At 45.1% G+C, this 27,249-nt stretch overlaps 1 protein-coding gene across 1 annotated transcript in view; it reads left to right on the top strand.

Moving 5' to 3' along the window:
• Window positions 1-27,249, top strand: part of LOC119443978 (uncharacterized) — a 238,883-nt gene that overhangs the window by 204,779 nt on the left and 6,855 nt on the right. The window contains exons 15-18 of the mRNA XM_049662323.1: window positions 7,898-8,007; window positions 9,828-9,951; window positions 20,399-20,534; window positions 22,650-22,695. Of these exons, the coding sequence (XP_049518280.1) occupies window positions 7,898-8,007; window positions 9,828-9,951; window positions 20,399-20,534; window positions 22,650-22,695 (416 nt within the window). The remainder of the gene's footprint in view (window positions 1-7,897; window positions 8,008-9,827; window positions 9,952-20,398; window positions 20,535-22,649; window positions 22,696-27,249) is intronic.

Genomic DNA, 27,249 nt, shown 5'->3' with positions numbered 1-27,249 from the left:
TTGTTAAAGGTACAATCAAAACATGGTACACAAGCATTCTTGCATTTTGCCCTCATCAGAGTGTGATTTCTGTGGCTAGAAATCAATTCTGCGACCTTGTGTTGAGCAGCAGAATGCCAAAACCACTGAGCTAGTGCGATGGGTCAAAATAAGAAAACAAAAACAAAAATACAAGAACTGTTAAAAACTGTGTACATGGACATGGTGACATGGAAAAACCCCTCTTGCTTCCTCTGGTTTTTGCCTGACAGAAACTATTATTAGGTGATGCTGGTGACACCTACAAGTGGACTTCAGGTAGTGTGTAAATACAGGGTGGGTACAGGTCCTTGAAATCCTTGAAAACCCTTGAAATTGAAAAGTGCGTTTTCAAGGCCCTTGAAAGTCCTGGAATTTTTTTCCTTCCTTGAAAATCCTTGAATTTCGTGAGCAATGCACTCTGATATCGACATTGCGACCTCCTTTCTGTGGTAGATCCAACGTTACTAGATTACAAAGTAATCTAGTAACGGTGGCTAGATCCGCGTCGATCTGACGAACTCCCCATTTCAGAAACGATATGCCAGCGTGAGCACGCATGGCGCCGTTTTGCAGAGCTGCGTGGAAAAAATAAAAGGCTTCACCGCTTCAAACCGCAAATGGAACGAGATACACGTGCCGCGCTTCGGTGCTGGCTCGGCTGGCAGTGTTGATGCTGTTTTCCTCACCCTATTGCTCGTTTCACTCCTCACCCGTCAGTCTGCGTGCCTTTGTTAATGTAGCCAGCAGTTTAACGAATATCCACTATCGTTGTACTACTAGCTATATACAGTGAAACCTCGTTGATACGATTCTGCTTAATATGTTTTTCGGGATAAGTTTTTTTTTTTTCCCGAAAATCTGATTTGGTTAGATAATACGTTGGATGATATGATTTTCGGATGATACACTTTATTTTCCAGTTCCTGTCAAGATCGTATCCAACAAGGTTTCACTGTATCCCGTGGGTTGGCGCAGTGACGCGCAGTGGTGCAGCCACGGCAACCACTCCGGATGGCGCGATGACGTCACGGCTCGCGCAGCTGTGGCGAGGCTCGGCGCAGCTGGGGTGAAGCGTTGTTAGGGGACGCATGGGGACGTCATCGCCAGGCGGAGGTTTTGCAGTGTACACTCGACGGACTGTCCTCGAGCTTAAACAGCTTCGCTAGTTCACAGGGGTATGTGCCATTGCGCTTGGACCGTTTCTGCACTACCTCCAGGATCGGCCCACATTTCGGGCATACATCACTGGCCTATCTCCAGCTTAAACAGCTTCGCTGTTAAAAATCCTACTTAGGATGCCACTTTGAGTCCTTGAAGAACTTGTGACAGGTCCTGGAAAGTCCTTGAATATCCTTGAATTTGTACCTTGGAAACCTGTATGAACCCTGAAATAACAAGCACATAGTTATGTCTTTTCTTAGGTCATTGTGCCCGACCCGCCAGGGTGGCTCAGTCAGCTAAGGCGTTGCGCTGCTGAGCACGAGGTCGCGGGATCGAATCCTGGCCGCGGCGGCCGCATTACGATGGAGGCGAAGTGTGAAAAACGCCTGTGTGCTTGCGTTGTAGTGCACGTTAAAGAACCTCAGGTGGTCAAAATCAATCCAGAGCCCTCCACTACGGCGTGCCTCAGAATCAAAACTGGTTTTGGCACGTAAAACTCCGGAAAGAAGAAGGTTATTGTGGCCGAATCGTAAATGCACTTTCTATTGCACAGTTGGCTTCTACTAATTCGACCTTGATTGGAGTGCACAAATTGGTCATATCACCTGGCAGGTTGAATTTAAGGTGGAACGAAGCTCTAATGCTGCGTCGTATTTGTCTGCTTGGACAATTTGTCGTCATCAGCATCTGTGCCTAAATATGTTTGAGCAAGGGCGCCATGCAGTGAACAGATGTGTTTGCATAGTTGTCTTGTAAGAACACTGTTGCATCCAGTCTAGCTTACTCTCTGATCAGACAGACTCATGACACAATCCATGTGGCTCTTGCTGCCATCAGCGCATTTTGTTCTGTGGCTTACATGTATAGTACATAGTTGCTTGCATGCTGTCAGAGTGCAGACTTAGAACTGTTGGCATTTGCAGGATCGAATCAGGTGCTGCCAAGAGTGGATGGAAAATCAGTATGAGAGATGTCACCTCTTCAGTGACATGGGAACATCCCAATTGATGGTCTCAAGATCATATTGTTACTGTCCTTTGCTACTTTTCCCTCCTTTTTTTTTAGCTTCCTGCAGGTTTGACGCTGCTTCCCATGGAAAATAGTAACAGGAACAGCTGCTGTGGCTGTCATGAGTAGACAGGCAGGCTTTGGTCATGCTGCTTGTAGGCATGAGTGGCTCCTTCTCCTTTTAATACCCAGTGTTCATTCACTGTGAGCACAAATTCACAGATTTAAGGCCACCTATTTTGTAACTACTATTGTTCACTTACCTTCGCTAAACAAACAGCATTGCGTACCTCAGTAGCTGCCATTAGCCCCTATGCACATAGGCGTATCTACCGGGGGGGCAAGGGCTGCACTTGACCCCCCCCGCTCTCAAAAGTGGGGGGCAAAGTATGCCATTTGCACACCCCCCCCCCCTACACACACACTTTTGAAAGCGGGCACTTTTGGCTGCACGCTGGAGAGTCCAAGAAAACCACAGCAGAAGCTAAATTTTCTTTCTAAATAGAGTGACCACGTACGTAATGCTTTTATTTACTGCATATCCCCGGCTTGGGCAGCGAGGACTGTCTTTTGTGCCTCCTCGGGACATGCTGTAGCGGACGACGCGCAGGATTCGCCATATGCGCTCGCTTTGCGGAGATGGCCTGGCGCCGATAATACGGCAAGCTTATTGTGTTTTCAAATACAGACTTTTTTTTTATTTAATAAATTAAAAAAAAGTCTGTAATTTAATAAATAAATAAAAAAAAAGTCTGTATTTGAAAACACAATCAGCTTGCCGTATTTACCCTGTTGGCGAGGGGTAGGTCCGTATAAACAATTATAATCAGCCGTGCCCAATGACTGATGTGCCTTACACGAAATCGTTGGGTTATGAAATGCTGGAACTGTTTAATCTCCTTCCAGAAATAGCCTACCCATCGTTGCAGTCTCAGTATCTTATCACCATCAAAAATATAATCAAACCTTTTACAGGTATAACTGTAGAATTTCACTGTGTGATCACGACTTATTCTAGACATGTTCGTGAAAATGACCTTGGTCGAAGGTCATTTCAATACCAATAGAACACTGACTTTAATTTTTTCTAAAGGCTCACCTTGTTGATTTCATTTTCAGTCTGTTTCCAAATAAGAGCTGCAGTATTACTTGTTTCCCGACAGCAGAAAAACAGCAGATTTTTCATATTGTGAAAAAATTAGGGCAACATTTTGGTGGCGTGTATCGAAATTTTGCACTGTGTAGGTTGCTTATGTGCTCCCGAAGACAGTTACTGAATAGTTTCTTCCAATTTTTATGCGTTATACACACCATTCAGTTGTTTTCCCCGGTATTCTAGGTTAACTATGCAGAGTACTATGCGGAGTTATTTATTCGGAGTACGGAGAAATGTTCCGAGTGATGAGCGATAAATGTTTATTCTGTGTAGGTTCTTTAGAGCCTTTGTAGAAAGTTACTAATTGAAGCGTTCCAGGGTGTCATGCCGTTGCTAATTGAAATGTTTCCCAGACTCCTAAAGCCACAGCACGAGAAACGGTCGAAATTTCGTCAAAATAGAGACTTTTAAGCGCAGTGCGTTGTGAACTTTCACTTTCCTGCTTTAAAGCAAGTGATGCAGATAATTACTGAACCCTCGTTTTTCCATGTGTTTTCGTGCATCATACGAGATTCTTAGTATGTTTCTCCACTGTCCTCTGTGAGCTAAAGAAGGTATCTTGTTTACATCTGCGGATAATTTGGGTGATGGTATGGGTAATATGTAGGCAATGTTCCAAATGTGTGGGTTAAATGTGCATTTTCCAGTAGAATGCGTATGTAAGTGGACCATTGCGTTATTAGTCTGTTTTACGAGTGGTGTAAAAGTAAGACGGCTGTGCTGCCATAATGACAACTACAACTGAGATGAAATTTTGCGAATGTAAGTGAAACAAAACGCCAAGTTTATGTGCGATGGTAAATGCTTGCTGATCAAATACAGATTTTTAAAAAATTGTAACCAAGTGTTCGAAAGTATCATGCTGCTGCTAGGTTTCCCAATGTCCCAAAAGAACTCTGCGTTTCAGATATTTTATACATTGAAGGAATAGACAGGTTTTAAGTGCAATGCGTTGCGTATTTTAACGTCCCTGGATTACAGTAAAAGCTCGATGATACAATCACGGCTAATACGAATTTTTCTGTGGTCCCGGCCGAGCCCCATTACTTTGCAACGTGCTAGAGAACAGTTGTTAGGAATCGATTTTCAGCCTGCGTCGGTTGATACGAATAAACGCCGCCCCACTGACGGCCACAGAAGAGAACAGCGCGCAGTCACGCGCTTTCTCTCTTTTGGTGCGGAGGCGCGGTGCCGAACAGCGCGGACTCCGCGACTGGGCGCGAAGAGTTTGAAGCGGTAGCGCTTCAAGAAATAAATACTTTTTTCGTACATGTGCCTGAGTGAGTTCACCTCTGACTCTTTAATTTAGCTACAGTCGAATCTCGTTAATTCGAACACGCTTATTTCGAACATACCGCGCACCAACAATGCTCTTAGCAGCGTGCCAAATAACGCGGCGGCGCCTCCGACCGGCATTGCTCCGACACCGCCATAGAGCAAAAGCTCAGGAGAGACCCCTCAATGCCGCGCGCGAAGGAACGGGAAAAAAAAAAGAACCCGCGGCGGAAATTTCCCCCTCTCTCAAATTGCAAGGTCGCCGTTTCTGCATCGCGCCGGAACAAGCGTGTACGTGCCCACTAGAGTGTTCTAGACAACCGTATTCTAGCACACACTAGTGCCGACGTATCAGCCACGCGGATAAAATGGCAGTGAACCCTTCTCCTCTATTTTCTAGTCACATGTTGACCTTGCACGCTGTGGCAGCAGCGCAGAGGAAAGCAGCGGCGGAGGCACAGTCGGGCCAACGAAACTGCCACGCCCGCAAACGCTCGCTTCCCGATAACGGCAGAAAACGAAACTTCAGGGGGTGGCTAAAATAAGCTGGCGCCAGCACGGCGGCAGGCGCGCACGGAGATGTGCGCACGGAGTCGAAGGTGAGAGCTACAAGGGAGTTGAGAGGGAGGGCGAGGGGAGCCATCGAAGCGGCGGAGTTGACGCGGCCAAATCCGCTTCCCTGCCGCCCTCCTCCCTCACCTTCGACGGTCTCCGCGCGCACCCGTGTGCCGGCGCCGCCCGCTCGCTCCTTGAAGCTTCGTTTTCTGTCGTTATCGGGAAGCGACCGTTAGCCGGCGTGGGCAGTTTCGTGGCCCGCGCTTGCTATGCGCTTGCGCGCCGCGATATTTCACGACTCGCACCGTTCGTGCATCGTGCTATGGTGCACGAATACTTCAAAAATACGTCCTTTTAATTCGAACAAATTTTCGGGCCCCTTCGAGTTCGAATTATCGAGATTCGACAGTAGTTTTAATTGTGTTTCGATGATACGAATTTCGGCTAATACGAATATTTTTCGTGACCCCGTGAGATTCGTATCATCGAGCTTTTACTGTATTTAGAAGCCTTACCAATAATTACTGTACCCTCATATTTTATTTCTTTTTACACTGTTTGGCGTGATATACTAGGTTCGCCTGGTGTCCTCACCGAACTCAAGGCGGCAGCTTCATTATGTTTGGTGATTGTAAGGACAAGTTAATAGGTGATATGTAGGTGAAGTTCAGAGTAGATGGGTAATTGGGGCTTTTGCAATAAATTACATATAAGCACTCTACAGTGTTATGAGCGTGTCTAACGAGCGGGGAAGAATTGAGCCGGCTGCCTTGGCAGAACTATAAAAGCCATCAAGACCAAATTTAGTGAAGATTGGGGGTATGCTATGGAAACTTTCTGTACAAAGTTAAATGCGGCTGGATCAAACACAGCCTTTGTAAAACATTTCTTATTGAAGTGTTAGAGCGTGTGATAAGACAGCTATCAGCTATGCTCCCCACTGTCCCGACATAGCTGTAGGTTACAGCAGGTTTATATTTTCTGGAAAGGGGAGGGGGCGGGCATGGCAACTGCATGGTACGACAAAATTGTTACATTCCTGGTCCAGTTAGAAGCGTTGGAAATAATTATTGAGCCGTCAATTTTTCGGTCTCTATTTTCAGACGTCATACGTTCAGACTTGGTTTCAGCGATGTCCTCGGTGAACTAAACAAAACATTTTGTTTATACTTAGCAAAAATATAGGACGCGTACGTTATTACAGTAAGTAGGTAAACTTCAAAGACAGGGGTCTATGTATGACATTTGCAGTAAATTCAGCATGCAAGCAATGTGGAGCTTTATGAAGGTGTTCTGCAAACAAAGAATTTATCCTATTGCTCTCGAAGGACTGTGAACTCAACCAATATCAAATCTAACGGAAATTGAGGAAGGAAGACGGCAGTAATGGAAGGAGGGAGGACACCATGGTAAATGTTATGGCGAAGTAAAATGTGTGTTGATGAATTACTGGCTTTTTAAAAATTCCAAACAAGAAGTGCTCCAAAGCATTACACGGGGACGAAAGTTTCAAATGGAAGTCATATACGGGCAACTATTTAATGTATGCGATGTAATTACAAGAAATCGAAAGTTTTATCGCAACTGTATGAAAGAAACAGCTTCGCTGGAAACCGGGTTATAATTCTCGAAAGTCGCACACATCTGCTGTCTTTTTTTTCTTGTGGACATTGCAAGTAGTGTATGTTGATTGTACTTCGTTGCGTAGACCCTCGACAATACTATTACCAAACTAGAGATACACTTATGATGTAGATTTCAAAATCAATTACAGTTCTTTGTTTAATTAGTAAAATTGGCTGTAACAGATGCGCATTTTTTATGTGTGCTGTACTGCGGCTATATATACTTGGCGGAATCTGAGACCTCTGTGAGACACTCATTGCCTTTTGTCACTGCATCATCTTGAAATTTTATATAGTTACAAGAAATAAATGCAAATTCAAATAATTTTTCGGGCCGCCATGATGATTGATAAATAGGTCGATGGCTGTTAAATATAAAAATAACTGATCGACGCATTTCTAGGCTCTTTCGCTTACTGTAATAGTAATTCGCAATATATATAGTGAGAGAGAGGTAGAAAGGTCAGATTTCTTGCGGTTTGCCCCCCCCACTCGAGAAATTGTTGGTACGCCAATGCGTATGCAACTGCTGTAAGCCGGCTTTCTGGTGCCACCTTACCAGAGAAGTACTACAGTTTGCAGAACTGGCATCTGAGACCACAGTCGATTCTGTGGTCTCGGAGGCCATATATTGTTACACTGTGTTGCCGTTGTTTAGTCATTGCAGTGCTGCTTCTTGTTTCATAAGCTCGCCTTTTTTTTTTTTTTTTTCGCTGCGGCCTCTAAAGTTTGGTTCTTCAGGGTTTTTAATTTTTGCCAGAGAACTAACAGTTGGAATGCAGCCATAATTCTTTCACCTATCAGGATTGAATTAACTTGTGAAGTTATCCATGGCACAGAATATAGGTGGTGTCCAAAAACACACCCTAACAACAGCCCCTTCTGGGTGACAAATACAGGTTTCGAAGGCCACACTTTTGCTAGCTGCATGCAGCAGAAGCGATTGTGGGAGCTGGAGAGACGTCGTGAATGTCAGGTTTTGGGCACCACCTATTTGCAGCCATGGCCACCTTGATGATTGCTTCATGCTGCTTTCTATTGATTGCAGCATCTTGCATAACTAGATAGATAAAGCAGCGTGTTGTATCTGATGCAGAATTCAGCTCACTGGTGTAACGTTTGCCTGGCTTCTGTGGTTTGCTGCTGGGGATATCAGAAACGCTGATTTGCTGGCCACCATCCAGATGGGGTGCCAAAATTTGCCTGGTGAGACTCTAGCTTGTGTGTGGGATGATTATGATGATGATAATACCATGGTCTTTCTTTTAAGGGTACAGTTGCCCCTTAATTGTCTGAAGTTGTATGGGAGAAAATGAAAGCTTTGGAAGAGGAACTGAGCGAAGTCAAAATATGCAAGGTTGCTATTTTGTGTGGGTAAATAACATGAATCTGGCGTAGTTGCACAGAAGACACACTTGACTTCACAATGTTATAACTTCAAGGATGGTAGCAATCAATAAAAGTAGACTTTTTAGTTCCTTTAGGTATGCAAGCTGTGTTTTTCAAGGGAGCATTTTAGTACTATTTCTGTTTGATGCATGCAATAACAATCAGCAACTATTAAGAATAAAGCAAAATGTGTACTGTATGTAGATGATACTAGCCTGTTTATGCAGGGTCCTTGATATTTTGCTGCACGTGTTTGAAAAAAGGCTTTGCGCTCACCGCTGCACTGTTGTTGCTCAAATTTTGCCGAAAGATTGCATTTTGAAGTCGACTTCGTTTGTTATAACACTAGCCACAGTTACTTGCCGGATATTTAAGAAAAAAAGTGCAAATTTTCTTTCACTTTTGGGGATGTGAGCTGCTGCCGCGACGTCGCAAGCATACAATTGTGTCACCACCTACCGACAGCTGCAAAAAGCAGCTGGTCAGGGAGGTTTGCCGCATGTTTTAGGAATGGGCAACATGCAGCAAACGTCCCTGTTCGGCTGCAACACAATTTTATGCTTGCAGCAGCAGCTCGTATCTCCATACGTGAAAGCAAACTTGCACATTAAAAAAAAAAATCTGGCAATTAACTGTGGCAAGTGTTGAAACGAAGTAAACTCCAAAATGCAATATTTCTGCAAAATTTGAGCATCAACAGTGTAGCGGTGAGCGCAAAAACCTTTTTTTTCGAACGTGCACAGCGAAATATGAAGGACCCTGTATCTGGTAGCTCATTTAGTGCGCTTTTAATAAAACCATATAATGTTCTAAAAAGCTTGTTACAACCGGTCTCATTTAAACAAGTCAAATAGTTTATAACAAATTAAAAGCTATAAATTTTTGCTCAGTTAGCCGTTATGTCCTTTGGGGCATCACTAACCATAGGGACGTACACTATTCAAACATTCAGCAAGTACAGCGTGAATCATGCTTGTCTAGAGTGGTTGAGTAGCTGGCTGAGGACTGCTCGAGTAGCTACATTGCAGATCTGCTTGTTCTGTAGTGCATGGACTGGGCATACTGCATGACCTAATGTCTTATTGCGGTGTTGGCCTGTATTTATGTTTTTGCAAAAGGTAGCAACCAAATGAGCCGATCGACCACTCTAGACAAGTGTGATTCACACTGTAAAAGCGTCTTGGTGTAATTTTTCATGAGCAGCTTAGGTGGTCAGAGCATAGTCAACTTACTCAACACTTGGTGAAACCTGTTGGTGCCTTTTTCAGATGTTACACTGTGTTTACTGCGAAAATAATAATAAAAAAATTATATATAGCTCACTGTTCAATTCACAGATAAGCTATTGCTACTTGTCTAGTGAACCGTCACTCCTACACAGATGAAACGGGTGACAGCAGCTCGTTACTCTATGCAGATTGCTGATTTCCTAGTGTACTGGAAATGAATATAATTTTGATAGCACAGCCATGATTGTTCAACTGTGCCAAAACTTCCAAGATCTGCAAATGCATGTTTTAACAAAAAATTGGCGTTATTTGTACTGTTTACCCCCTGAGACTCAAGAATATTCTAGCTACTACTCAGTTGTAGCTTGTTCTGCTGAGTCATGTTCCTTGCTCTTTTTTTTTGTGCAGATTCATTTGTAGAGTGTCTGCATTTGCTGCTCCAGAGCCACAGGACACATTCCGAAGCTCAGCTGTCCGTGCTTATGCTGTGCTTCCTCCAGTGGGAGCAGCTTTTGTGCAGTCAAGATGACAGGTCAGTTAGCAACAGCTTGTGGACATTATATTTGGTTACATACGAAACTAATCGCAGTTTAGCTCCCACCTGTAGCTAGTTATATTTTTATCTTCATTCATGTTTCTGTACCCTATTATTTCTACAAGTCACCAAAATTTTCTCTATGCCATGGTTCTCAAGGTGGTTTCCGCAAGCCTCTGATCAATTTTCTGTGGTTCCGCACTCGCCAAGTGGCTAAGACGGCGAACGCGAGGTGCGATTGATCCAAAGAACCTCCATTACCCATTCCTGATCGAGTGTCAAAAAGCACATCACAGACAGAAACGCGCGAACTGCACAATAAATCTGCCAGCAGCTTGTAGCCACCCAGCCTCCATAAACGGGCAGCGTGCCTAAACTTTTGCACTTAAATCATGGAGGCCGTAACTTACCACCAAGCGCATTTCTCCCGTTTGTAGATCGGAGCCAATAGCATGCGTGCTGATGTATATGTCGGAGGATCCCTGTAAAAAAAAAAAGCAATTGGTACCAAAGCAATTGGTACCAATGGGAAAATTTCAAATCGTAAATTAGTACATAACTTGACCAATTAGACCAGCTGGAATATGACCCATTGGTTTTTGTTGGAGTGACCAATTGTACCCAATAGGTACCAATTGGTTGGAATGACCAATTGCACCAACGGGCAATACCAATACACATATATATACCGGGCCCTACAAAGCATACCTAAATAGATTCCAGCTGTCAGAAACAGGTTTGCTATAGCCTTAGTACTGCATGCATATATAGCTATAACTCATTCCAATTACTTTGAATGGGTTTACAGTGAAAGCTCGTTAATTCGCACCTCATTAATTCGAACTTTCGGGTTAATTCGAACTGATGGTCATGGTCCGGCCACAATATATAGGCGTCTATGGGTTAACCAACTCGTTAGTTCACGCGCGCATCGGCTCCTCTATGGATAATTCGAACTGCGCGCCGCTGCGTGGTGGTATTTTATACTGCCGCCGCAAGCTTTTAAGGCTCAACGATAGATGGCGCGAGCACAGCGCCCGGATACGTGGCGTCACTGGCGTCATTGCGCTCGCTCTTCGCACCGTGTGGTGATTCGTGCCGGACGTGTCTGTGTAGTCTCCGTGTCCTTTGTGTGCCGCACATTCAGTCGCTAGGCCTCGTGTACGTCAGAGCTACGAAGTCGTTCGGTGCCATGTCGTGGGTTTTGTGATGGTGTTGCCTTCGGCTGCTGGACCTAGCATATCCGCACTTACTACAGTTCCGCCACAGTGGCTTTTGTGTGACCAATGAGGGCACAGCTTGCGAGCCCGACGAGCGCGAGGCCGTGGTCATTCCTGCCGGATTACGGGATGCGCTGGAGGACGTGACCTTCAACGACTATGTCGATGCAGATCGCTGTGCAGCGGTCTGCGGCACAATCACCGACAATGATATCATCGCACAGGTGACTGGTGGAGAAGCGCCCGTCATCGATGTAGGTGCGGATGACGAAGAGGATGAGGCACCCACGTGGCCCTCAGCTTTGGAGCTAATGGAGGCTATGCGTGTCGCGCGTCTATTCAGCTTCGAGGAAGGCGCAGAGGATGCTTTCTGCTTTGTTCGTGCGTTGGAAAACAAGGCTATGACAATCGCATTCAAAGAAGAGAAACAGACAGTGATCACGGATTATTTTCGCAAATAAATATTTTGAGTGATTTTCCAACAACCCGGTCTCAATTCCTGCTGTTTTTTCAATGAATTTAGTTAGTTCGAATTCGTTTTAATTCGAACTCATTGGGCGTCCCCGCGAAATTCGAATTAACGAGCTTTTACTGTATACACTGGAAATATGATTTTCCAATTGGTTACATTGTAGTTTATTCCTATTGGTAGTCCAATTAGACTTAGTAGTTGGGAATGTAAGGTGGCCCTAGCTGGTTCAAACTGGCAAATCCAATTGGAGTCAATTGGTTGCATCCCTGACTCAATCGTAACCAACCGCAGGTAATGATTTCTGGTAATGATTTCTGGTAATGATTTCTGGTAATGATTTCAGGTAATGATTTCCCACTTGGTTGGAACCAAGTTCAATTGGACTCAATTGGTTTCACTTTGACTCAATCGTAACCTGTTGGAACTAGGGATTTTCCAATCATTTCCAATTGGGTCCAGTTCATTACAATTGGCAACTCGAAGTGGTTCCTCCTCTGACCCAGTCATAACCAGTTGGAAGTAAGGATTTTCAAGTTGGTTCCTGTTGGTCCCAGTTGATTCCTATTGGAAAAACCAATTGGAGTCATTTTTTTTTTTTGACTGGGATTACAAAAATTAATTCTCGGAGCACCACAAATGCGCAATACAAAAGAGCAAAAACAGCACTAGCGTCCAACAGAAACGAAGCGGCGGAGTCTGCATCCTACTGCATCGCCATTTGTATTCAGTGGAAATCGTACGTGAAACGTGTCTGACAGCAACACTGAAACGCTTTGTGCCTAATTGTGCCCTTAAAGCCTTTATTCTTGCATTTATCGCTACGCATAACACCGCATTGGTGGCTGGCCACGTGCCTGCACAAGTGCGTAGTCGCCATCCATGATCGCGTCGATAGCGACCGCGGTTTCGTCTGCAGTGGTTGCGGCAAACAGTAGTTTCATTTTGACTTGGTGCGTGCATCAGCCGCAAACCTTTACCGCAAGGTCACCATCCATGATCGCGTCGATAGCGGCCACGATTACGTCCGTGGCGGTTGTTGCAAGCAGTAGTTTCGCTTTGATTAAGTACAAAGCTGTCGAAGATGAAGCGCACTAGCTACAACGCAGTGGACGGACACTTTGTTGGCGACCAGCTCATGGGCGACAAAATAATCGGGATGTGCGCGTGGTAGTGAAAAGCGTGTCTCAGATGAAGACGCCCCGCTGTGAGGGCTATATAATCAGTCGCGAGAGGACCAGAATTGCAGCTTCTGCACTGCTCTTGTGCAAAATAGAAACATGATTTGCTGATTCATTCAGTAAATAAAAGCGTGTTGACGTTGTAGGCATTTGTTTATTGTTTTCTTGATACCATCGATAATTCAACATTCAGTTAAATCGGACATTCTTTCTTATGGGCCCTTGAAATCCGAATTAACGAGGTTTTACTTTACTCACAGTAGAGTCGGCACTAATTCAAGACCTCTTGTGATGAAATGTTAATTATATAATTAAGTGTCCCCTGCGATAAGCACCGAAAACTGTTATTCTTTCTTGGCATATGTCTTCATTGCGATGCTGTCTTGTCATTGCTCATAACGATTGCACCCAGTTTTGACCGTGTGTCTTGCACATTGCCATCAAAGTAGCCTGCCGGCCACCAACGTTGGCCCCAAAGATGTTGTGCACTAATTCTAGCCTATAGGGGGGGGAGGAGCATTAGCGAAAATAAGACTGAGAAAGATTATTCCTTGTGGTTATGGGATGGGGGTAAAGTGAACATCCAATGTGCATTGATTGTTAGTGAATCTGTGGTACCGTTTTGGACTATTCATCATATTCATAATGCTTGGATTCAATGAAAAGTGTTTGGAAGCGCAGTGAAAACGGCGTTGATTTGGTTTTGGCGAAAGCAACGAGATGTTTCCGCACGTTTCAAACAGTGTGTGAAAAATCTGCACCAGTGGTGCAATGGCTCCCCTTAGGCTCGAGACTGTTCTTAAAAGACAAATTCTTTAGTTTTATAGAGCATGAATTTTCCAATTATTGCATGATTGTGGCCTGGTGAATGGCATCCTAGGTTGGTGTGAACGCTCGAGTTCCTTTGGGTAGAGGCTCATGTCCAGATAGGTCACAGATTTTGTCGACAAGCAGTTTTTATGATTGTGTGAAAGTTTCAGATAGGTTAGAAGTGGGAATGCCAACATAATATTAGGATGTTTCTTCGTGAGTGGTTGTCAGCACCATCTATGCGGCTTTTGAGGTCGGATACCAGGCGAGCAGTTACGGCAGTAGCAGTGCACCTTGCTTCTAATTCACTTCCCAGAGGAATCAGTGCCTGGTAGTGTTGCTCGAGTTCAATCATTCGCTTATTGAAGTGCAATAAGGTTTTATGGTATTCAACATTGATTCTTCAATCCTTGTACCTCAGTGATTAGTTTGATTTCCCAACTGTTAGTTTCTGTAATTCAGTCAAAACATCACTCATGTTAGGCCCAAGATTAGTTTCAATGTTGCCTGATAATAACAACAAAGATTGAATGATCGAGGAGAACGAGGCAGCAGAGAAGAATGAGGCAGCACTGAGGGCTCGGAAGCTGCATGAAACAATAATCACTGCCTTTTTTTATTGTAAATACTGTCAAGTATTCTAAAAAAGCGAAAGACTGAACTTGGCAAGATTCAAAAACTTTTATTAAGCCGCAACGGTCGAAATCCAGAAAAGTACTTTGAACTTTCTGACCTCATGCTGGTGTACTGGCACTGCGGTTACGACTTGAAATAAAAAATAACTGAAAGTTTACCTTCACTTTCTTTTCTGATTATCAGAAAATAACTGTAAAATTAATAAAAATATAGGTTTTTTGAAACAGTATTACTCTAAACTGATTTAGCGTTTCCCTTAAAGGGCCCCTAAACCACCCAGAGGGCGAAATTTAGTTGTGGTATTGCAGTTGTGCACGAGTCTACAACGAACACGTAGCCGCGAGAATTTTTCGAAATGGTGCCGTAATAGCGGAGTTACATGCACTTGATGATCGAAAAACGGCCCTCACTCGTTTCACTCTTTCCTTCGCTACTCTCCTCATCGACTGGTCTTTCCTCCTTGCCGAGTGCTTCTCAAAAGGTCACGTTACATACGTCATCGCCAACGTGCTTCTCAAAACACTGCCTACTTCCAGTTAAGGCACGTCCACGCTAGCGGCACATATACCGACGGCGAACCGGCCGCCAGTGCCGTAGAACATCTGCCGCGCGAGAAGTGTCCAAAGTAGACGACAGTTCGGCCGGTGCCCCCCCCCCCCCGTGGCACGATCAATGGGCCAATAACCGCGAAGCTGTGCGCCTCCGCCACCGGCAACGAAAACATTGGCTGCAGCTCAGCTGCAGTACACGGCTACCGCCGGGAGGCGACGGGCTCGGCTGTGCTCACATCGCAGCCGACGGTGCCGCTAATATCAGCGTGTTTTTCTTCTTTGTGTACAATTATTGTGAAGAGCGAAAACAACGATAAGAAAATATTGAGGCTTGTGAGCGTCGGTATTTCATTTCGAAGCGCCGTCCGTTTTAGCTTTGAAGGGAACCAGAAAAGGCCTAGCGATGATATCGATGCCGTCGAGTGATCAGCGGCGGTGAGGCGGCCGCACAAATGAGTCCTGGTCTCATGCTCTCTACGTATGGCAAGGAAATGTCACCGTTCGCAAGCAAAAACCGCTATCGAACAGCGGCTCGCGAATGGCAAACGGTATGCGACGAGTTACCGTGCCGGTAACGTGGATGTGGACTCAGCACTTCTCGGCTACCCGCTGTTGCTGCGGTGCCAGCCCTTGTTATGCGAAGCGTACTGCTATAGACCCTGTGTTGTGCGCATATCTGGAAAGGCCAACTCTGTCGCACTTTGTTTGCGGAGCTAATCAGACCGCTAAGCATGACTGTGTTGGAATGCGAGCGATTTGGCACTTGCGTTGCGGGCTGTAATTACCGATTCGCAAGGGCTCACAAGCGAGCAACACGAGGAGGAAGAGCAGAAAGCGCGCGTACCTGCTAGCAGACTAACCAGAAGTTATAGGTTCTTGTTCAAGCAATGGACATCGTTTCCGCAGTTAACATCACAATATTCCCCCTGCTGACATCGTGATGACCGCTGGGGATACCGGATAGGCGAGGGGAGGAGGACGGCATTGTTTTTTTGATTTTGTGGCGCTCCCTCGGCGTGTAGCGCTGCAGCGTTTGGCATCGTTGATTGTGACGGCATTCTGAACTCGATGCGCGTGTTTACTTGAAATGTTCAAAAAATATCTGAGGTGGTTTAGGGGCCCTTTAATGTCCGTTTATTCTGCTGCTAGCGTTGGGCTACTAGGGTGAAGTTGACAGATTAATAAAGGCTCATTTAATGTAACCAACCTGTGGGCATAGCTAGAACATTGGATATGCCTGTAGTTTGTACACGATAGGTCTTTCACTCGTACACAGTGCTCTCGGAACGGTGAACTATGGTAGTTTCACCACCCACCTGTCCATCTAACTTTTCCCAACCCACCACTTGTTTGGATTATAACCCACCAACTTAAACCGGCTTTGAGTACATGACGGGCTGAGCTGGCATGGGAGCAGCACATCGAGCTGTATTTTGTATGCAGAGTGCACCACATATTCAATGCAGCAGCCACTATGTGTACTTATGATGCACATGGCAAACAAACGCCAAATGCTGGCCACAGTTCTGCCAAGGAACTTTAGATGAAGCTGAATGTCATGGCAATAAACCAACTTAGGTTGACCATAAAAGTATCCCAGTGAGTTCGATGAAGGTAGTTGTGTGAACTTAGTCATGTTCTTTTAGTTGGACAGCTGTGTCCCAGTGAGATATTGCACTCATGTTGTCACTAAGAACAGCCATTGATCGATTATTTGTAGCAGAAGTTGACTGGATAAAAAGACATTGGTATGCCTTTGATGCAAGTCCCTGTGCATATGTAATGGTTGGAGTCAATTGGAGCATTAACAGTTAAGCGCAAGTGCTCAGAGATAGAGTGCCATACAGCGGCACACCACCTTATGCCATTTCATATCTCAAATGATCCAGCACTTCAATTTACGCATAGGACACTTCCATAGCTTTGCATTGGATTTAAAATATTAACATTTTGTGTAGGGGGACCTGACAGGCCTTGCCAACCGCCTTAACTGATGATGTCTACCTTTCATATGTTTCTTGCTAGAGCCCTGCACATACAGGAATCATCTCAGCAGCATTTGTATATGGTGTGGCAGATAAGAATAACTCTGTGAAGTTGTTGAATTGTCAGAAATTGCACATTTGGTTCAAACAATGGGGGATTACATCCCGTGTGTATGCATTTTATATTTTACAGTTGGAGTATTTTACTCTGTTGGTAATAGAGTAGCCATGTATGCAGTGAAGCAGTGTAATTGGTTAGAGGCTAAGCAATAAGCTGCATGTGCTTCAGTGCATCAGAAACAACTAGTAAAGGGTTCATAACCTGTACAATTCAACCTGCAGCCTTAAATGGCTACTGACAAGATATGTCCCTTATTTTTAATAAATAACTGCCCACCCAGTAATTATAGTAATAAGCTTTAATTTCTCAAGATCCCGGCAAATAATCGCTGAACCCTTGTAAAGCAGCATGTTTAAAGTACGTGCCAATTGCATTAAACAGGCCAGATGTGACGTCATGGAAATTGAAAATGGAGCTCACAGGGCACGAACGTTGCTGATGCTGTGCACTACCAGTCAGTTTGGGTAGTGGAACTCTGTGACCGTACCACTAAAAGCTTAGTGCATTGAACACTCAACAAGATTAGAGGGCAGAGAAATTGAGAGGGATGCTTGCCTTGGCATTTCTAGAAAATTGGCAGCTGAGAAGCCACCTCTAATCAGGTGTGCAATAGATGAATAAAAATGGATGGAGGGACAGATTTGGTCATGTGCACCCTGCCTTTGTTGAGAAGGTCACTGTTTAGGTTATGGCCGCTTCACGTGCTGAGTGGCTCAATGGAGTGCAATACCTTGTGACCACCACCTCTTAGAGGGCAACTCTGGTGATTGTTTATAAATCTGGTTCTTAGTAAAATTTGTGTTTTCTTTGGCGCTATGATCATCTGTGCCAAATTGTACAGCTGAAAGGTATTTAGTTTCACAATAAATTTAGGAGATTGTCTCACATGCGCATGCGCAAACCCAAATGTTTTACTCTGTTTTAGTAGTTCCGTGTAGCACTGTGGAAGGTACAGGCCTCTTCGACCAATCAGGAGCTCGAAGACATCTGAAATGTGTCCGTCCGCACCCTGTCGTCTGCTCGCAGCGAGCGATGTAGTGCGGAAGTGGCGAGAGCATCTCCAAACACTGTTCCCCTTACCACTCTTCCTCGACGTGGTGCAACGCTACGTTAGTCGTATTTCGCGACTCATCGCATTCAAGTGAAATTCTTAGCCTTTATTAATATTTTACAAGTTACGGATGCAGTGTTCTCGCTTTGCGTGCAGAATCGCAGTGCACATACTTGTCACACATGCGCTTGACGGCTCGTTGCTTGCGCCCGGTGGCTCATTGCTCGCGCTCGGCAGCTCAACGTCATTGCGATGCGATAAATGACCTTGCGAGACATGGCATAGTAGAGCTTTCGCTCTAAAACGAAGCAAAATCACCTAAAAGATCGCAGCTCTAACATGCAGAGAACCCTTCAAGTAAACATGTTCCACTTCTTAAAGGGATACGGACACGAAATCTGAAAGCTTTACAAAATGCTGAAAATGAATCCTCAGTGTGTGATTACACCGAAATGAAGTAGCCACTTTGCTCATTTTTTAGCCGATGACTTTATTTTTGGCGTTTTTGTGAGCGCGCGCCTCGCCGCCTGACCCACGGGAGTTGGAAGGTGTGATGTCACGACACCCTCGTCGGATAGCCAGCCGACCAGCCGTGGTCATTCGAAGCGCGCCGACACCGCCATCGCGAGCATGGATTCGAGTTCTGGTGCCTCTACCAGTGATGAGTACACGTCTGAAGACAAGGACCATTTTAACTTGGCTAGAAATATTACCGCTTACAGTTACGAGCTTTCCGCGTCAAGTAACGAAGAAGAGCAGGCGGCCGTGGAAGTGCCAGTCAGGTTTTCGCGAACCATAGCGCAAAGATTTCACTCTGCACCAGACACTTGTGATTTCGCTCTGCACCAGACACTTGTGCAAGAATTATTAGTCATTTCCTCTGAAAACTTCCTTTTTCAAGAGCGCACGCAGCCGAGGCAGCTGCGGGGTACTTCAGCACTGTGTGGATGACTGAATAGTAGTTTATGCCATCGGCGTGAGCAACTGCTATGAGGTATCAGTACCTCCGAGACTCTCACGTCCACTTCGCCAGCTGACCGACAGATGGCAGCACCAGTCTTGCGTTCTGCCCAGTTTTTTCTGCTTTTAGCTTGTGGAAAAGCAGAGCTGTGTGTGTCTGATCTCGTGAGTCGCGCTCGCTAGCCTTGTATTGTTTTACTATGTTTTGCCAACATTTTTAAAGACATTACTGCCGCTGCCTTTGTGTCCAGCCTCGGGCATCTCGCCCCAGCCTCGCCCTCACACTGCTCAATCAAGAAGGCTGCAAGTGAATGAAAACAGTACCGACATCTTTTCGCCTCCTCTTTTCAAATGCGCCGCTGATCGTTTCTGCTTGCGTTTTCGTGAGAAGACCGATGGCACAGCGTCGGGCTTTAAGCATTGCCTTTTGAGCAGCATGCCGAGGCTTTTCAGCACAGCCGGGCTGGTCACATAATCATCGTCGACGAAGTGGTCCGCCAAATGAAGTAATTTTTTAGAGGTCTCCAGGCTGTGCGTGATGACTGACAGGCAGGTATATAAAGTTTACGCACCTTGTCTCTGGGAAACGTGTGCGATGGCATGGTTACGACTGATGATGCCGTTATAACAGCAATGTCTGGGCATTTCCTTCCGCTGCGACGAACGCGTCAATACCGAGCGATGACCGCGGGAAGGCCCATGTAAGACGCACCACCTGCGTGGAGCGCCGATGCGGATAATGTTTCGGACGGATCATGTGCGAAGATTGCCGAAAGGGTTAAACAAATGCTGCAAGGGACCGACATCCCCGGAAACACTGCGACGACTGTGGCCGACCTTGGGCGCACGCGGTAGAGTGTTATGACGTCAAATTTCAGCTTCTGCCGGCGGCCGCTTGGAGGCAAGGTGCAACAGAAAATCGAAAAAAAAAGATGTTTCTCGTTCTTTTTTTCAGAGCAGCTTGTTGTATTCGTCATTTTCAACAGTTCAACTTTTGTTCCGATGCAAAAAACCACCCGCCAACTTTTGTGTCCGTATCCCTTTAAGGCCATTAAGACAAGCAACGGGTTCCGAACTCTGGCACTACATCTCACTTCGCAGGAATCTGCGTTCAATGATCTTGTAGCTTTGGCTCTGCTGCAGAGAACTACTGAAACAGAGTATATTACACTACACTAAGGTCTGAATCTGAGCTAGTTGGTTAGGCAGCACCTTTGAAGGGAAAAGTGCAAAAGATGGGAGAAGTGCTCTTGTCTGGTTTTTCGCTCTGTTCCTTTCAAAGATGCTATTATACTATATTTTCAGTGCCGGCTAATACTTTAGATGTATTATTTTTACTAATGGTACCCTCTGGCATTAGTGTCGTATTCATTGAACAAAACAAATCGCACGGAGCTTCAGGGATCACATTCAACCGGTTTTGATACTTCCTCTTTACATGTTTGCTTCAATTGCTTCAGTGCTGGACCTGAGCTTGAGGAAGTGAAGCCACCACCACTGTGTTTTGCCACTGCAGTGGCAAATTATGTGCTCATCAACGGCCACGACGGCTGCCAGAGTACTCTGGTGCTTTCACTGCTCTGCCAAATGATACCGGTAGGGCAAGATGAGTTCTACGTGAACCCATTTGAGCAATGTGTCATGATTGATCAGACATCTTGACTTATTTCTGACATGTTGCGAGTGTGGTGAAGTGAATTTTGCTTTATGACATTTCTTTTTCTGCCATTACCATTTTCTATCCTGGTGATGGCTTAGCAAACCTTGGAACTGACATTTTTCAAATCATGACAATAATTTTTATAGTGTCTGTACAACCTTGTTTATTCTTCAGTTATTTTTTATATCTTTGAACTCATCAACACAACACGTAAACTTGTGCATGGAAGAGTGTGTTGAACTATTAGCAATATGAGCTCTTGAAGAAAGCTTCTGTGTATACTGAAACATTAGCGTCAAGTGCCTTTTTATTTATTTAAAACAACTTTTGATGGTGGCCTGCACTTGCACTCAGAAATGAGTTTTTATTGTCCTATTATATCTCATGTATGATAGCTCATTAGCAGAATGCTGTGATTATAAGTCAGGCATAGGGATAATAACAAGATGTTGAGTTCAGAGAGGGGAATGTGGTAACTATTGAGCCAAGGAGTGAGAGGGTGTTTTTTGTCTACAACATACAGTGTAGACCGTTTATAACGTAAGTCGCCGGAGTCGTGAATATCTGCACTATAAGCGGTACTGCACTATAACCAAAACCATGATTTTCAAGCCCTGCACGTATGCAAAACATGTAGACCGAGCATGTAGACACGCTTTGTACTATCGCGCGCACGTCATGATTACGTTTTCGCCCGTGAGCTGGCGAAAACATAATTTCGATGTAGCCGGTGCTCTTCAAGCTTGACAGCTTTGCACCAAGTCAAAACGAAACAACCATTTCCCGCAACCGCTGCAGAAAAAACTGTGACCGCTATCGACGCGATTATGAACGGCGACTTCGCGATGCTGAAGGCACGCGCCCGATGCACGCACAGAGTCTGGACGAATTAACTACCATTCGCTGCAACAACTGCAGTCGAAACCGTGCTCGCTATCTATGTGATCATCGATGGCAACTACGCAGTTTTTTAGGCACGCGGCCGACGCGCGTACCGAGTAAAAACGAAACTACTGTTCGCCGCAACTGCTGCGGAGAAAACTGCGGCCGCTATCGACGCGATCGTGGATGACGACTACGCAGTTACGAAAGCCCTCCTCCAACGCGGTGTTATGCGCAGTGGTAAACGCAAGAATACAGGCTTTAAAGACACAAATAGGCTCGAAGCGTTCCGGCGTTGCTGTCATTAGCGTACGATTTCAACTGATGGCTGTGGCGATGCGGACTCCGCCGCTTCGTTTCGGTTGGACGCTAGCGCCATTTTTGCTCTTTTGCGTCGCACATTTGTGGCGCTCCCCGCTCACCGAGCTCCGAAAGTAGTCCGCATTAACCGATGTGCGGCCAAATAAGTCCGAAATAATGAGAGTTTGATTGAATTGAATAATGCAAACGCCGGCCAGGAGCACGCACCTTGTTAAGAAGCGTGCTCACTGCCGTCCTTGTCGGTGAGATGTTCCCGCGGAAGCCGCATTATAAACGGTATTTCGTCTCACGCGACTGCACTGTAAGCGGTATGCATATACATGGAGTGCTATGGGAAAATTAATGGGAGTCTGAAAAGACCGTACTATATCCGGTCCTGCATTATGAACGGTTACGTTATAAGTGGTCTATACTGTAGTTGGGGCAGATGTATTGACATTGAAATAACACCCTACACATGTGGCTAATATGCTATTAACTGCAATTCCACCTCAGAAACTTAAAAAGAAACCATGGCTATTGGATCATGTAAACAGCAGTGCGAAAGGAGAAGGACGAGAAAATATGGCGAAGGAAACAGTGCTGGTACTATTGCACGTTTGGTGTCACAGTGTAATAAGAGCTATCATTTTAGTATTTGAAGAGTGAAATAATGGACTCTATGTAGATCATAGCTACTAAAAGTGTGTCTATGGAAGGTATAAATTGGTTTGCTTGAATCGCAGGAAAGTGAATCTTTTAAAATTTTAAATGTTAGCATGCACTGTTTTTGCCAGTATAACATCTTGTTAACGGTATTTATTACTGCTGTTATGACCAACTTTAGCAAATAAGCTTTCTTTTTGCAGTCCATTGTTTGTTCCAGTCGTGGTGACCAGGAGCTGGTACAAGCAGGTATGTGAGCTTTACAACTAAAGAGATTTTATTGTCCTGGCTGTGAGAGGTGCTATATTAGGGAATAATCAATTGTGCCTCTGCACATTGCTGTTTTGTTGTTGTGCCACTGTCACAATGCATCTACCCTAACAACTGCAGTATCAAGTCGCTTACAATTTCCAGAATGCTTCATTTCTCCACCTCCTCTACACATGCACAGGGTTTGTACTTGCCTAGGGTGCTTTGCTATTTCAGCAGACTCAGGTGTGGCTGTGGATGGCGCATTGCTCTGGGTAGCAAAGCACCAACCTACACCTCCAGAGTATTGCATAAGTAGGACATCACTTGGTAAAGCTGAAGGAATAAAGTCCAACCATACCAAACTTTACTTTATGAAAGTGTTCTTTTACTCGCTTTATACGGTCCCTTGCTTGCTGGATAGTACCTTGCACATTTAATGAATAGATTTGATTTCATGTCACGGCATCTTTATTGGAGGGGGCTTGATGTCAGCCTACCTTTTGCTTATGCCACTGTTTTCCAAACTGGGTTGCGATCTTTTGTACAGTATCAACAAAATCGTTGGAAGGAGGGCATGAAGTGACTGGGGAAGTTACAATAATGAGCAGAAACATGCTTTGCTCAGTATTTTGGACCACAATAAGTTGAAATATACAGGGCCAGTTTAGCCTTTCTGCCATTTTTAACACGCATGTATCTTTTGCAAGGGATCGCAGTGGCATAAGTTCGAGTTGGTCATTAAGAGTGTGTACTCAAGCAAACCAGAAGCTGTGTTTTAATGTGCTTTAGATACGATGGCTAGAATCAGGACCAGAGATGCAGGCTGGATTATAGAGCTACTAACCACTGTGTTGTTTCTAATGACTTCAAAGTACCACAGCTGGAGCAGTGACTCGATATCAAGCCACCCCGTACGGGGCTTACCTGCAAGCCATGTTTTTTTAGACAACCCATTATCTTTAGATCATATGTTATCCATACTAATTGATGTGTTTAAAATATCTGCCTCATTTTCACAAAGGTCCGTCAATTTTGGATCATGCTGCTGAGCACAAGGTCATGCGTTCTATCCCAGCAGTGGTGGCCACATTTTGAGGGGGGTGGAATGCAAAAATGCTTGTGCACTTAGATGCAGGTGTGCATTGAAAAACCCCAGGCAGTCAAAATAATCTGGAGTTTCACACTAAACTGTGCTTGATAATTAGATGGTAGTTTTTGCAGGAAAAGCCCCATAATTTAATTTGAATTCTTGATTATTTTTATTATATTCTAGAAAAAATATTTTTAGTGTATGTCAGCCTTAGTAAGCAGTTGCCTCCAGTTTGCTTAGTCGTCGACACGACAAAACGAAGCATAACTCAATCATTCGTGGCTTTCTTTCCGTTACTTCTAGGTTATTTATAAACAGCAATGGTGACAGTGGAAATCCTTGGAAAAGTCTATTGGGTGTTTCTCGCAAGTTTAGTCAGAGAAAAAAAAAATAAAATAAACCATAGCTGGATGAAACCAACGACATATTGCTTACTGCCACGTGGCTCTCCTCCGAGTGTTGTTTATTTCTGCCTAATTGAAGCCTACCTAAGTAATAATAATCATGCAAAAAAACGATGATGATAATTTCCCTTCGCGCATCTCGGAATTCTGGTTGTCACTGCGCATTGCATAGCTCAGCTTATAACGCCGACACCACGTTGCTATGCCGACACCGCGTTCCACCGCGTTCCAATGCCGACAACGCGTTCCAGGAGACCCGCTCCGTGAATGCATCTCTCTCTCTCTCGCTCTCATTTTCTTTATCTCTCTCCCTAGCGTAGCGCGCAAAACCTCTTCTTCACCTCGAAGAGCACAAGCGTGTGAACGTGCCAGCTGTGGACGAAGACGACGACGCTCGAACACAATCATATGGTTCACATAAATGCATGTTCTGCAAGCGTGGCTGTATAGCCTAGTGGTTATGACGCTCGCCTTGGGAACGTGCGTACGCGGGATTGAATCCCACCTTGGCAAGAAAGTTTATTTTCTTTTATTTCTTGATAGTTTCCTGTTTCGAACCACAAGTTATGGCTGGCTTAAGCTTTGCTGTTAAAATGTAATATTCACTTTAGGGGTAAGTGCATTTCATTATATTCTAGAGAGAGTTCAGAAACAACCAATCCAGTTTTTTGGGGCAACGTATCTTCTGCTTGGTGCTGTTTCCACCATAAAACCCGCAAAATATGGGGGGGAGTGACTGCAATAATGCGCTATCATATTGCAAACAAAGTATACGCGTGGACTGGCAAAGTGAGCAGCCACTGCTCCCAGTCTCGGATTAACACTGCATCAGCATCTCCCATGGTGTTGCACAGAAAGGATGCATCACCATCTCTGTAAGTTCTGGCCAAGCATCCGCAAGCTTCGTTCGTTCAAAACATGGTTGCGAGTGCTGCAATATGATAGCGCATGAGCACAGTCGCATGTTTTTACATATTTCACCGGCTTTCTTTAAATGCCTTAATAAAGTACCATGCAGCAGGTCCGTTGCCGCAATAAACTGGATCGGTTCTTTCTGAAGCCCGTCTACAACGTAAAGAAACGCACTTGGCCCTAAAATGTATATTAAAATTTGTTTCGCAATTCAACTTAGTAAGATAAATAGTTAAGCCGAATATAAAAAATACTCTTGGAAGCGTCAGAAGATGGCAAACAATATACAGTTAAACCTGGATGTAACGAAATTGACAAATTCCCGAAAAACTTCGTTATAAAGAGGATTTCGTTATATGCAGGTTCGGCTCGAAAATTAGAAAAAGAAACGCTTACCGTATGTACTATTGCTCAAGATTTACTCCCAATACACTAAAGTTGCAATGAACAAAAAAAATTCCCAGTGTCGCCCGAAAGGCGAAGCCTCGATTGCGTCAGCAAATTAGCAGACAGCTATATGAAGTAAGGATAGTACAGTCAAACCTCGTTAATACGTACCCGCTTAATTCATAATGGCGGTTTAAATGTAGTCGTGAAGATTCCCCCACCCAGCCCCCATTGAACCCCATGTATTGGCTGACCGCTTAAGCCGTAGTTGCCGATTGCCCACCAAATGGTTAGTGCGTACTATTTTTCTTGCTCTACATGCACAGGCACAAAATCGGCAAATTCTCGTGTGCGCAGACGTGTGATTCTCGAGTTGCGACGCCCGGACGACAGTCGCCAGCGGTAGTGAACTTGCAACATAGCCACCATGATGTATTTCCTGCTCGTACAGCTGTTGCCGATTGCCGCGCACAAAGGCATGGCCTTCGAGATAAGTTCCCGGTAACGCGGAGAAGTTGCCGGTAGGGGGTGTGAATTCGCTGTCGCCGTCGGAGTAGTAACCGTGCAGAAGCACATTTTATTGCAAAGCGCGTTTGTGCCGTCACCGTGGATGTCGCTTTGAGGTTCTGTGTAAAGTGCAAACACGGCAACATAGTCGCTGCGTGCCATGCGCTGTGTGTGCAAGTGAAAGCTTGCGGGGGTTAGCTGACTAAATCTCGCGCGCGTAAGGGAGAAGGGGGGAAGCACGAGGGGGGGGAGGCACGGCGGGGGAGGTGAGAAAGGGAGGCGTTTGCTTCAGTGGTGGCCGCCGTATCTGGAAAACGATCTGCGATGTGGAAAAAGTGTGCGCCCGCTCGGGCTTATCTTCAAAGCGAACTGTAGACAAGGTCAATTTCTTGCGTTTCTTCATTGAAGCACTCGTCCTTGGAATGTCACACCAGGTACTCGATGCGTGGATGCGTGTCGTTTCGCACAAGCGCGAGGCATTGGAAACGAAGAGCCACGATGGCATCGTAGCGTCGTATAGTGTCACCTAGTGTCAGGTTAGTGAAGCGCAGAGAATTGCGCAGTGACCATGCTTCCAGCGCGTTGAAAAAAAAAAGTTTTTTAATTCTCTTCGGCAACATCAACTGGAAAAGGAGAGTGCTGGCTTGGCGGGCTAGGCCAGCTACAGCAAGCGGCGGGATCAGGTTAGAAGGGAGGGGAAAGGTCATGCCCGCGGCGGAAATATCACCGGGTCGAGGGATGGCAGGCCCGCTTCACGCAAGCTCGCACACACACACTCGTGCGCTCGCTCTCGCCTCGCAGTCGCCGTGAATTCAAGCGCATCAAGCGTAACGCCGTCGCTTCGCATTCCGTCGCAGCAGAGAAGGTGCTTCCAGTTGCTGCTTGCGCAAAAATGACAAAATTTGGGGCGAAATCTCTAGGTTGTCGGCGGGGAAAATTCGTTATTTCGAGGGGGTTTCGCGCTGCCACTTCGTTACGTAGAAGTCTCAAATACATGAGCTTCTATAGAGTAATGGCGGGGAATAGGAAAACTTCGTTCTATCCAGGAATTCGTTATATGGAGGTTCGTTATAAGCAGGTTTAACTCTATTGTTGGTTTCACCCAGCTGTGGTTTACAGCTTTTTTTTTTAATCCTTTGTTCTATTTTTACGTGAAACACCCGATACATTTTTATATTGGCTTTCCTCAATGCTTTCAAAGTAACCTCTACTCAATTTGCCTTATAGACGTTCCTTTAATAAATGCACATT

The sequence above is a fragment of the Dermacentor silvarum genome, chromosome 1 (genome assembly GCF_013339745.2).
Source record: "Dermacentor silvarum isolate Dsil-2018 chromosome 1, BIME_Dsil_1.4, whole genome shotgun sequence".
NCBI lineage: Eukaryota > Metazoa > Arthropoda > Arachnida > Ixodida > Ixodidae > Dermacentor > Dermacentor silvarum.
This window is presented reverse-complemented; position numbering and strand designations above follow the sequence as displayed.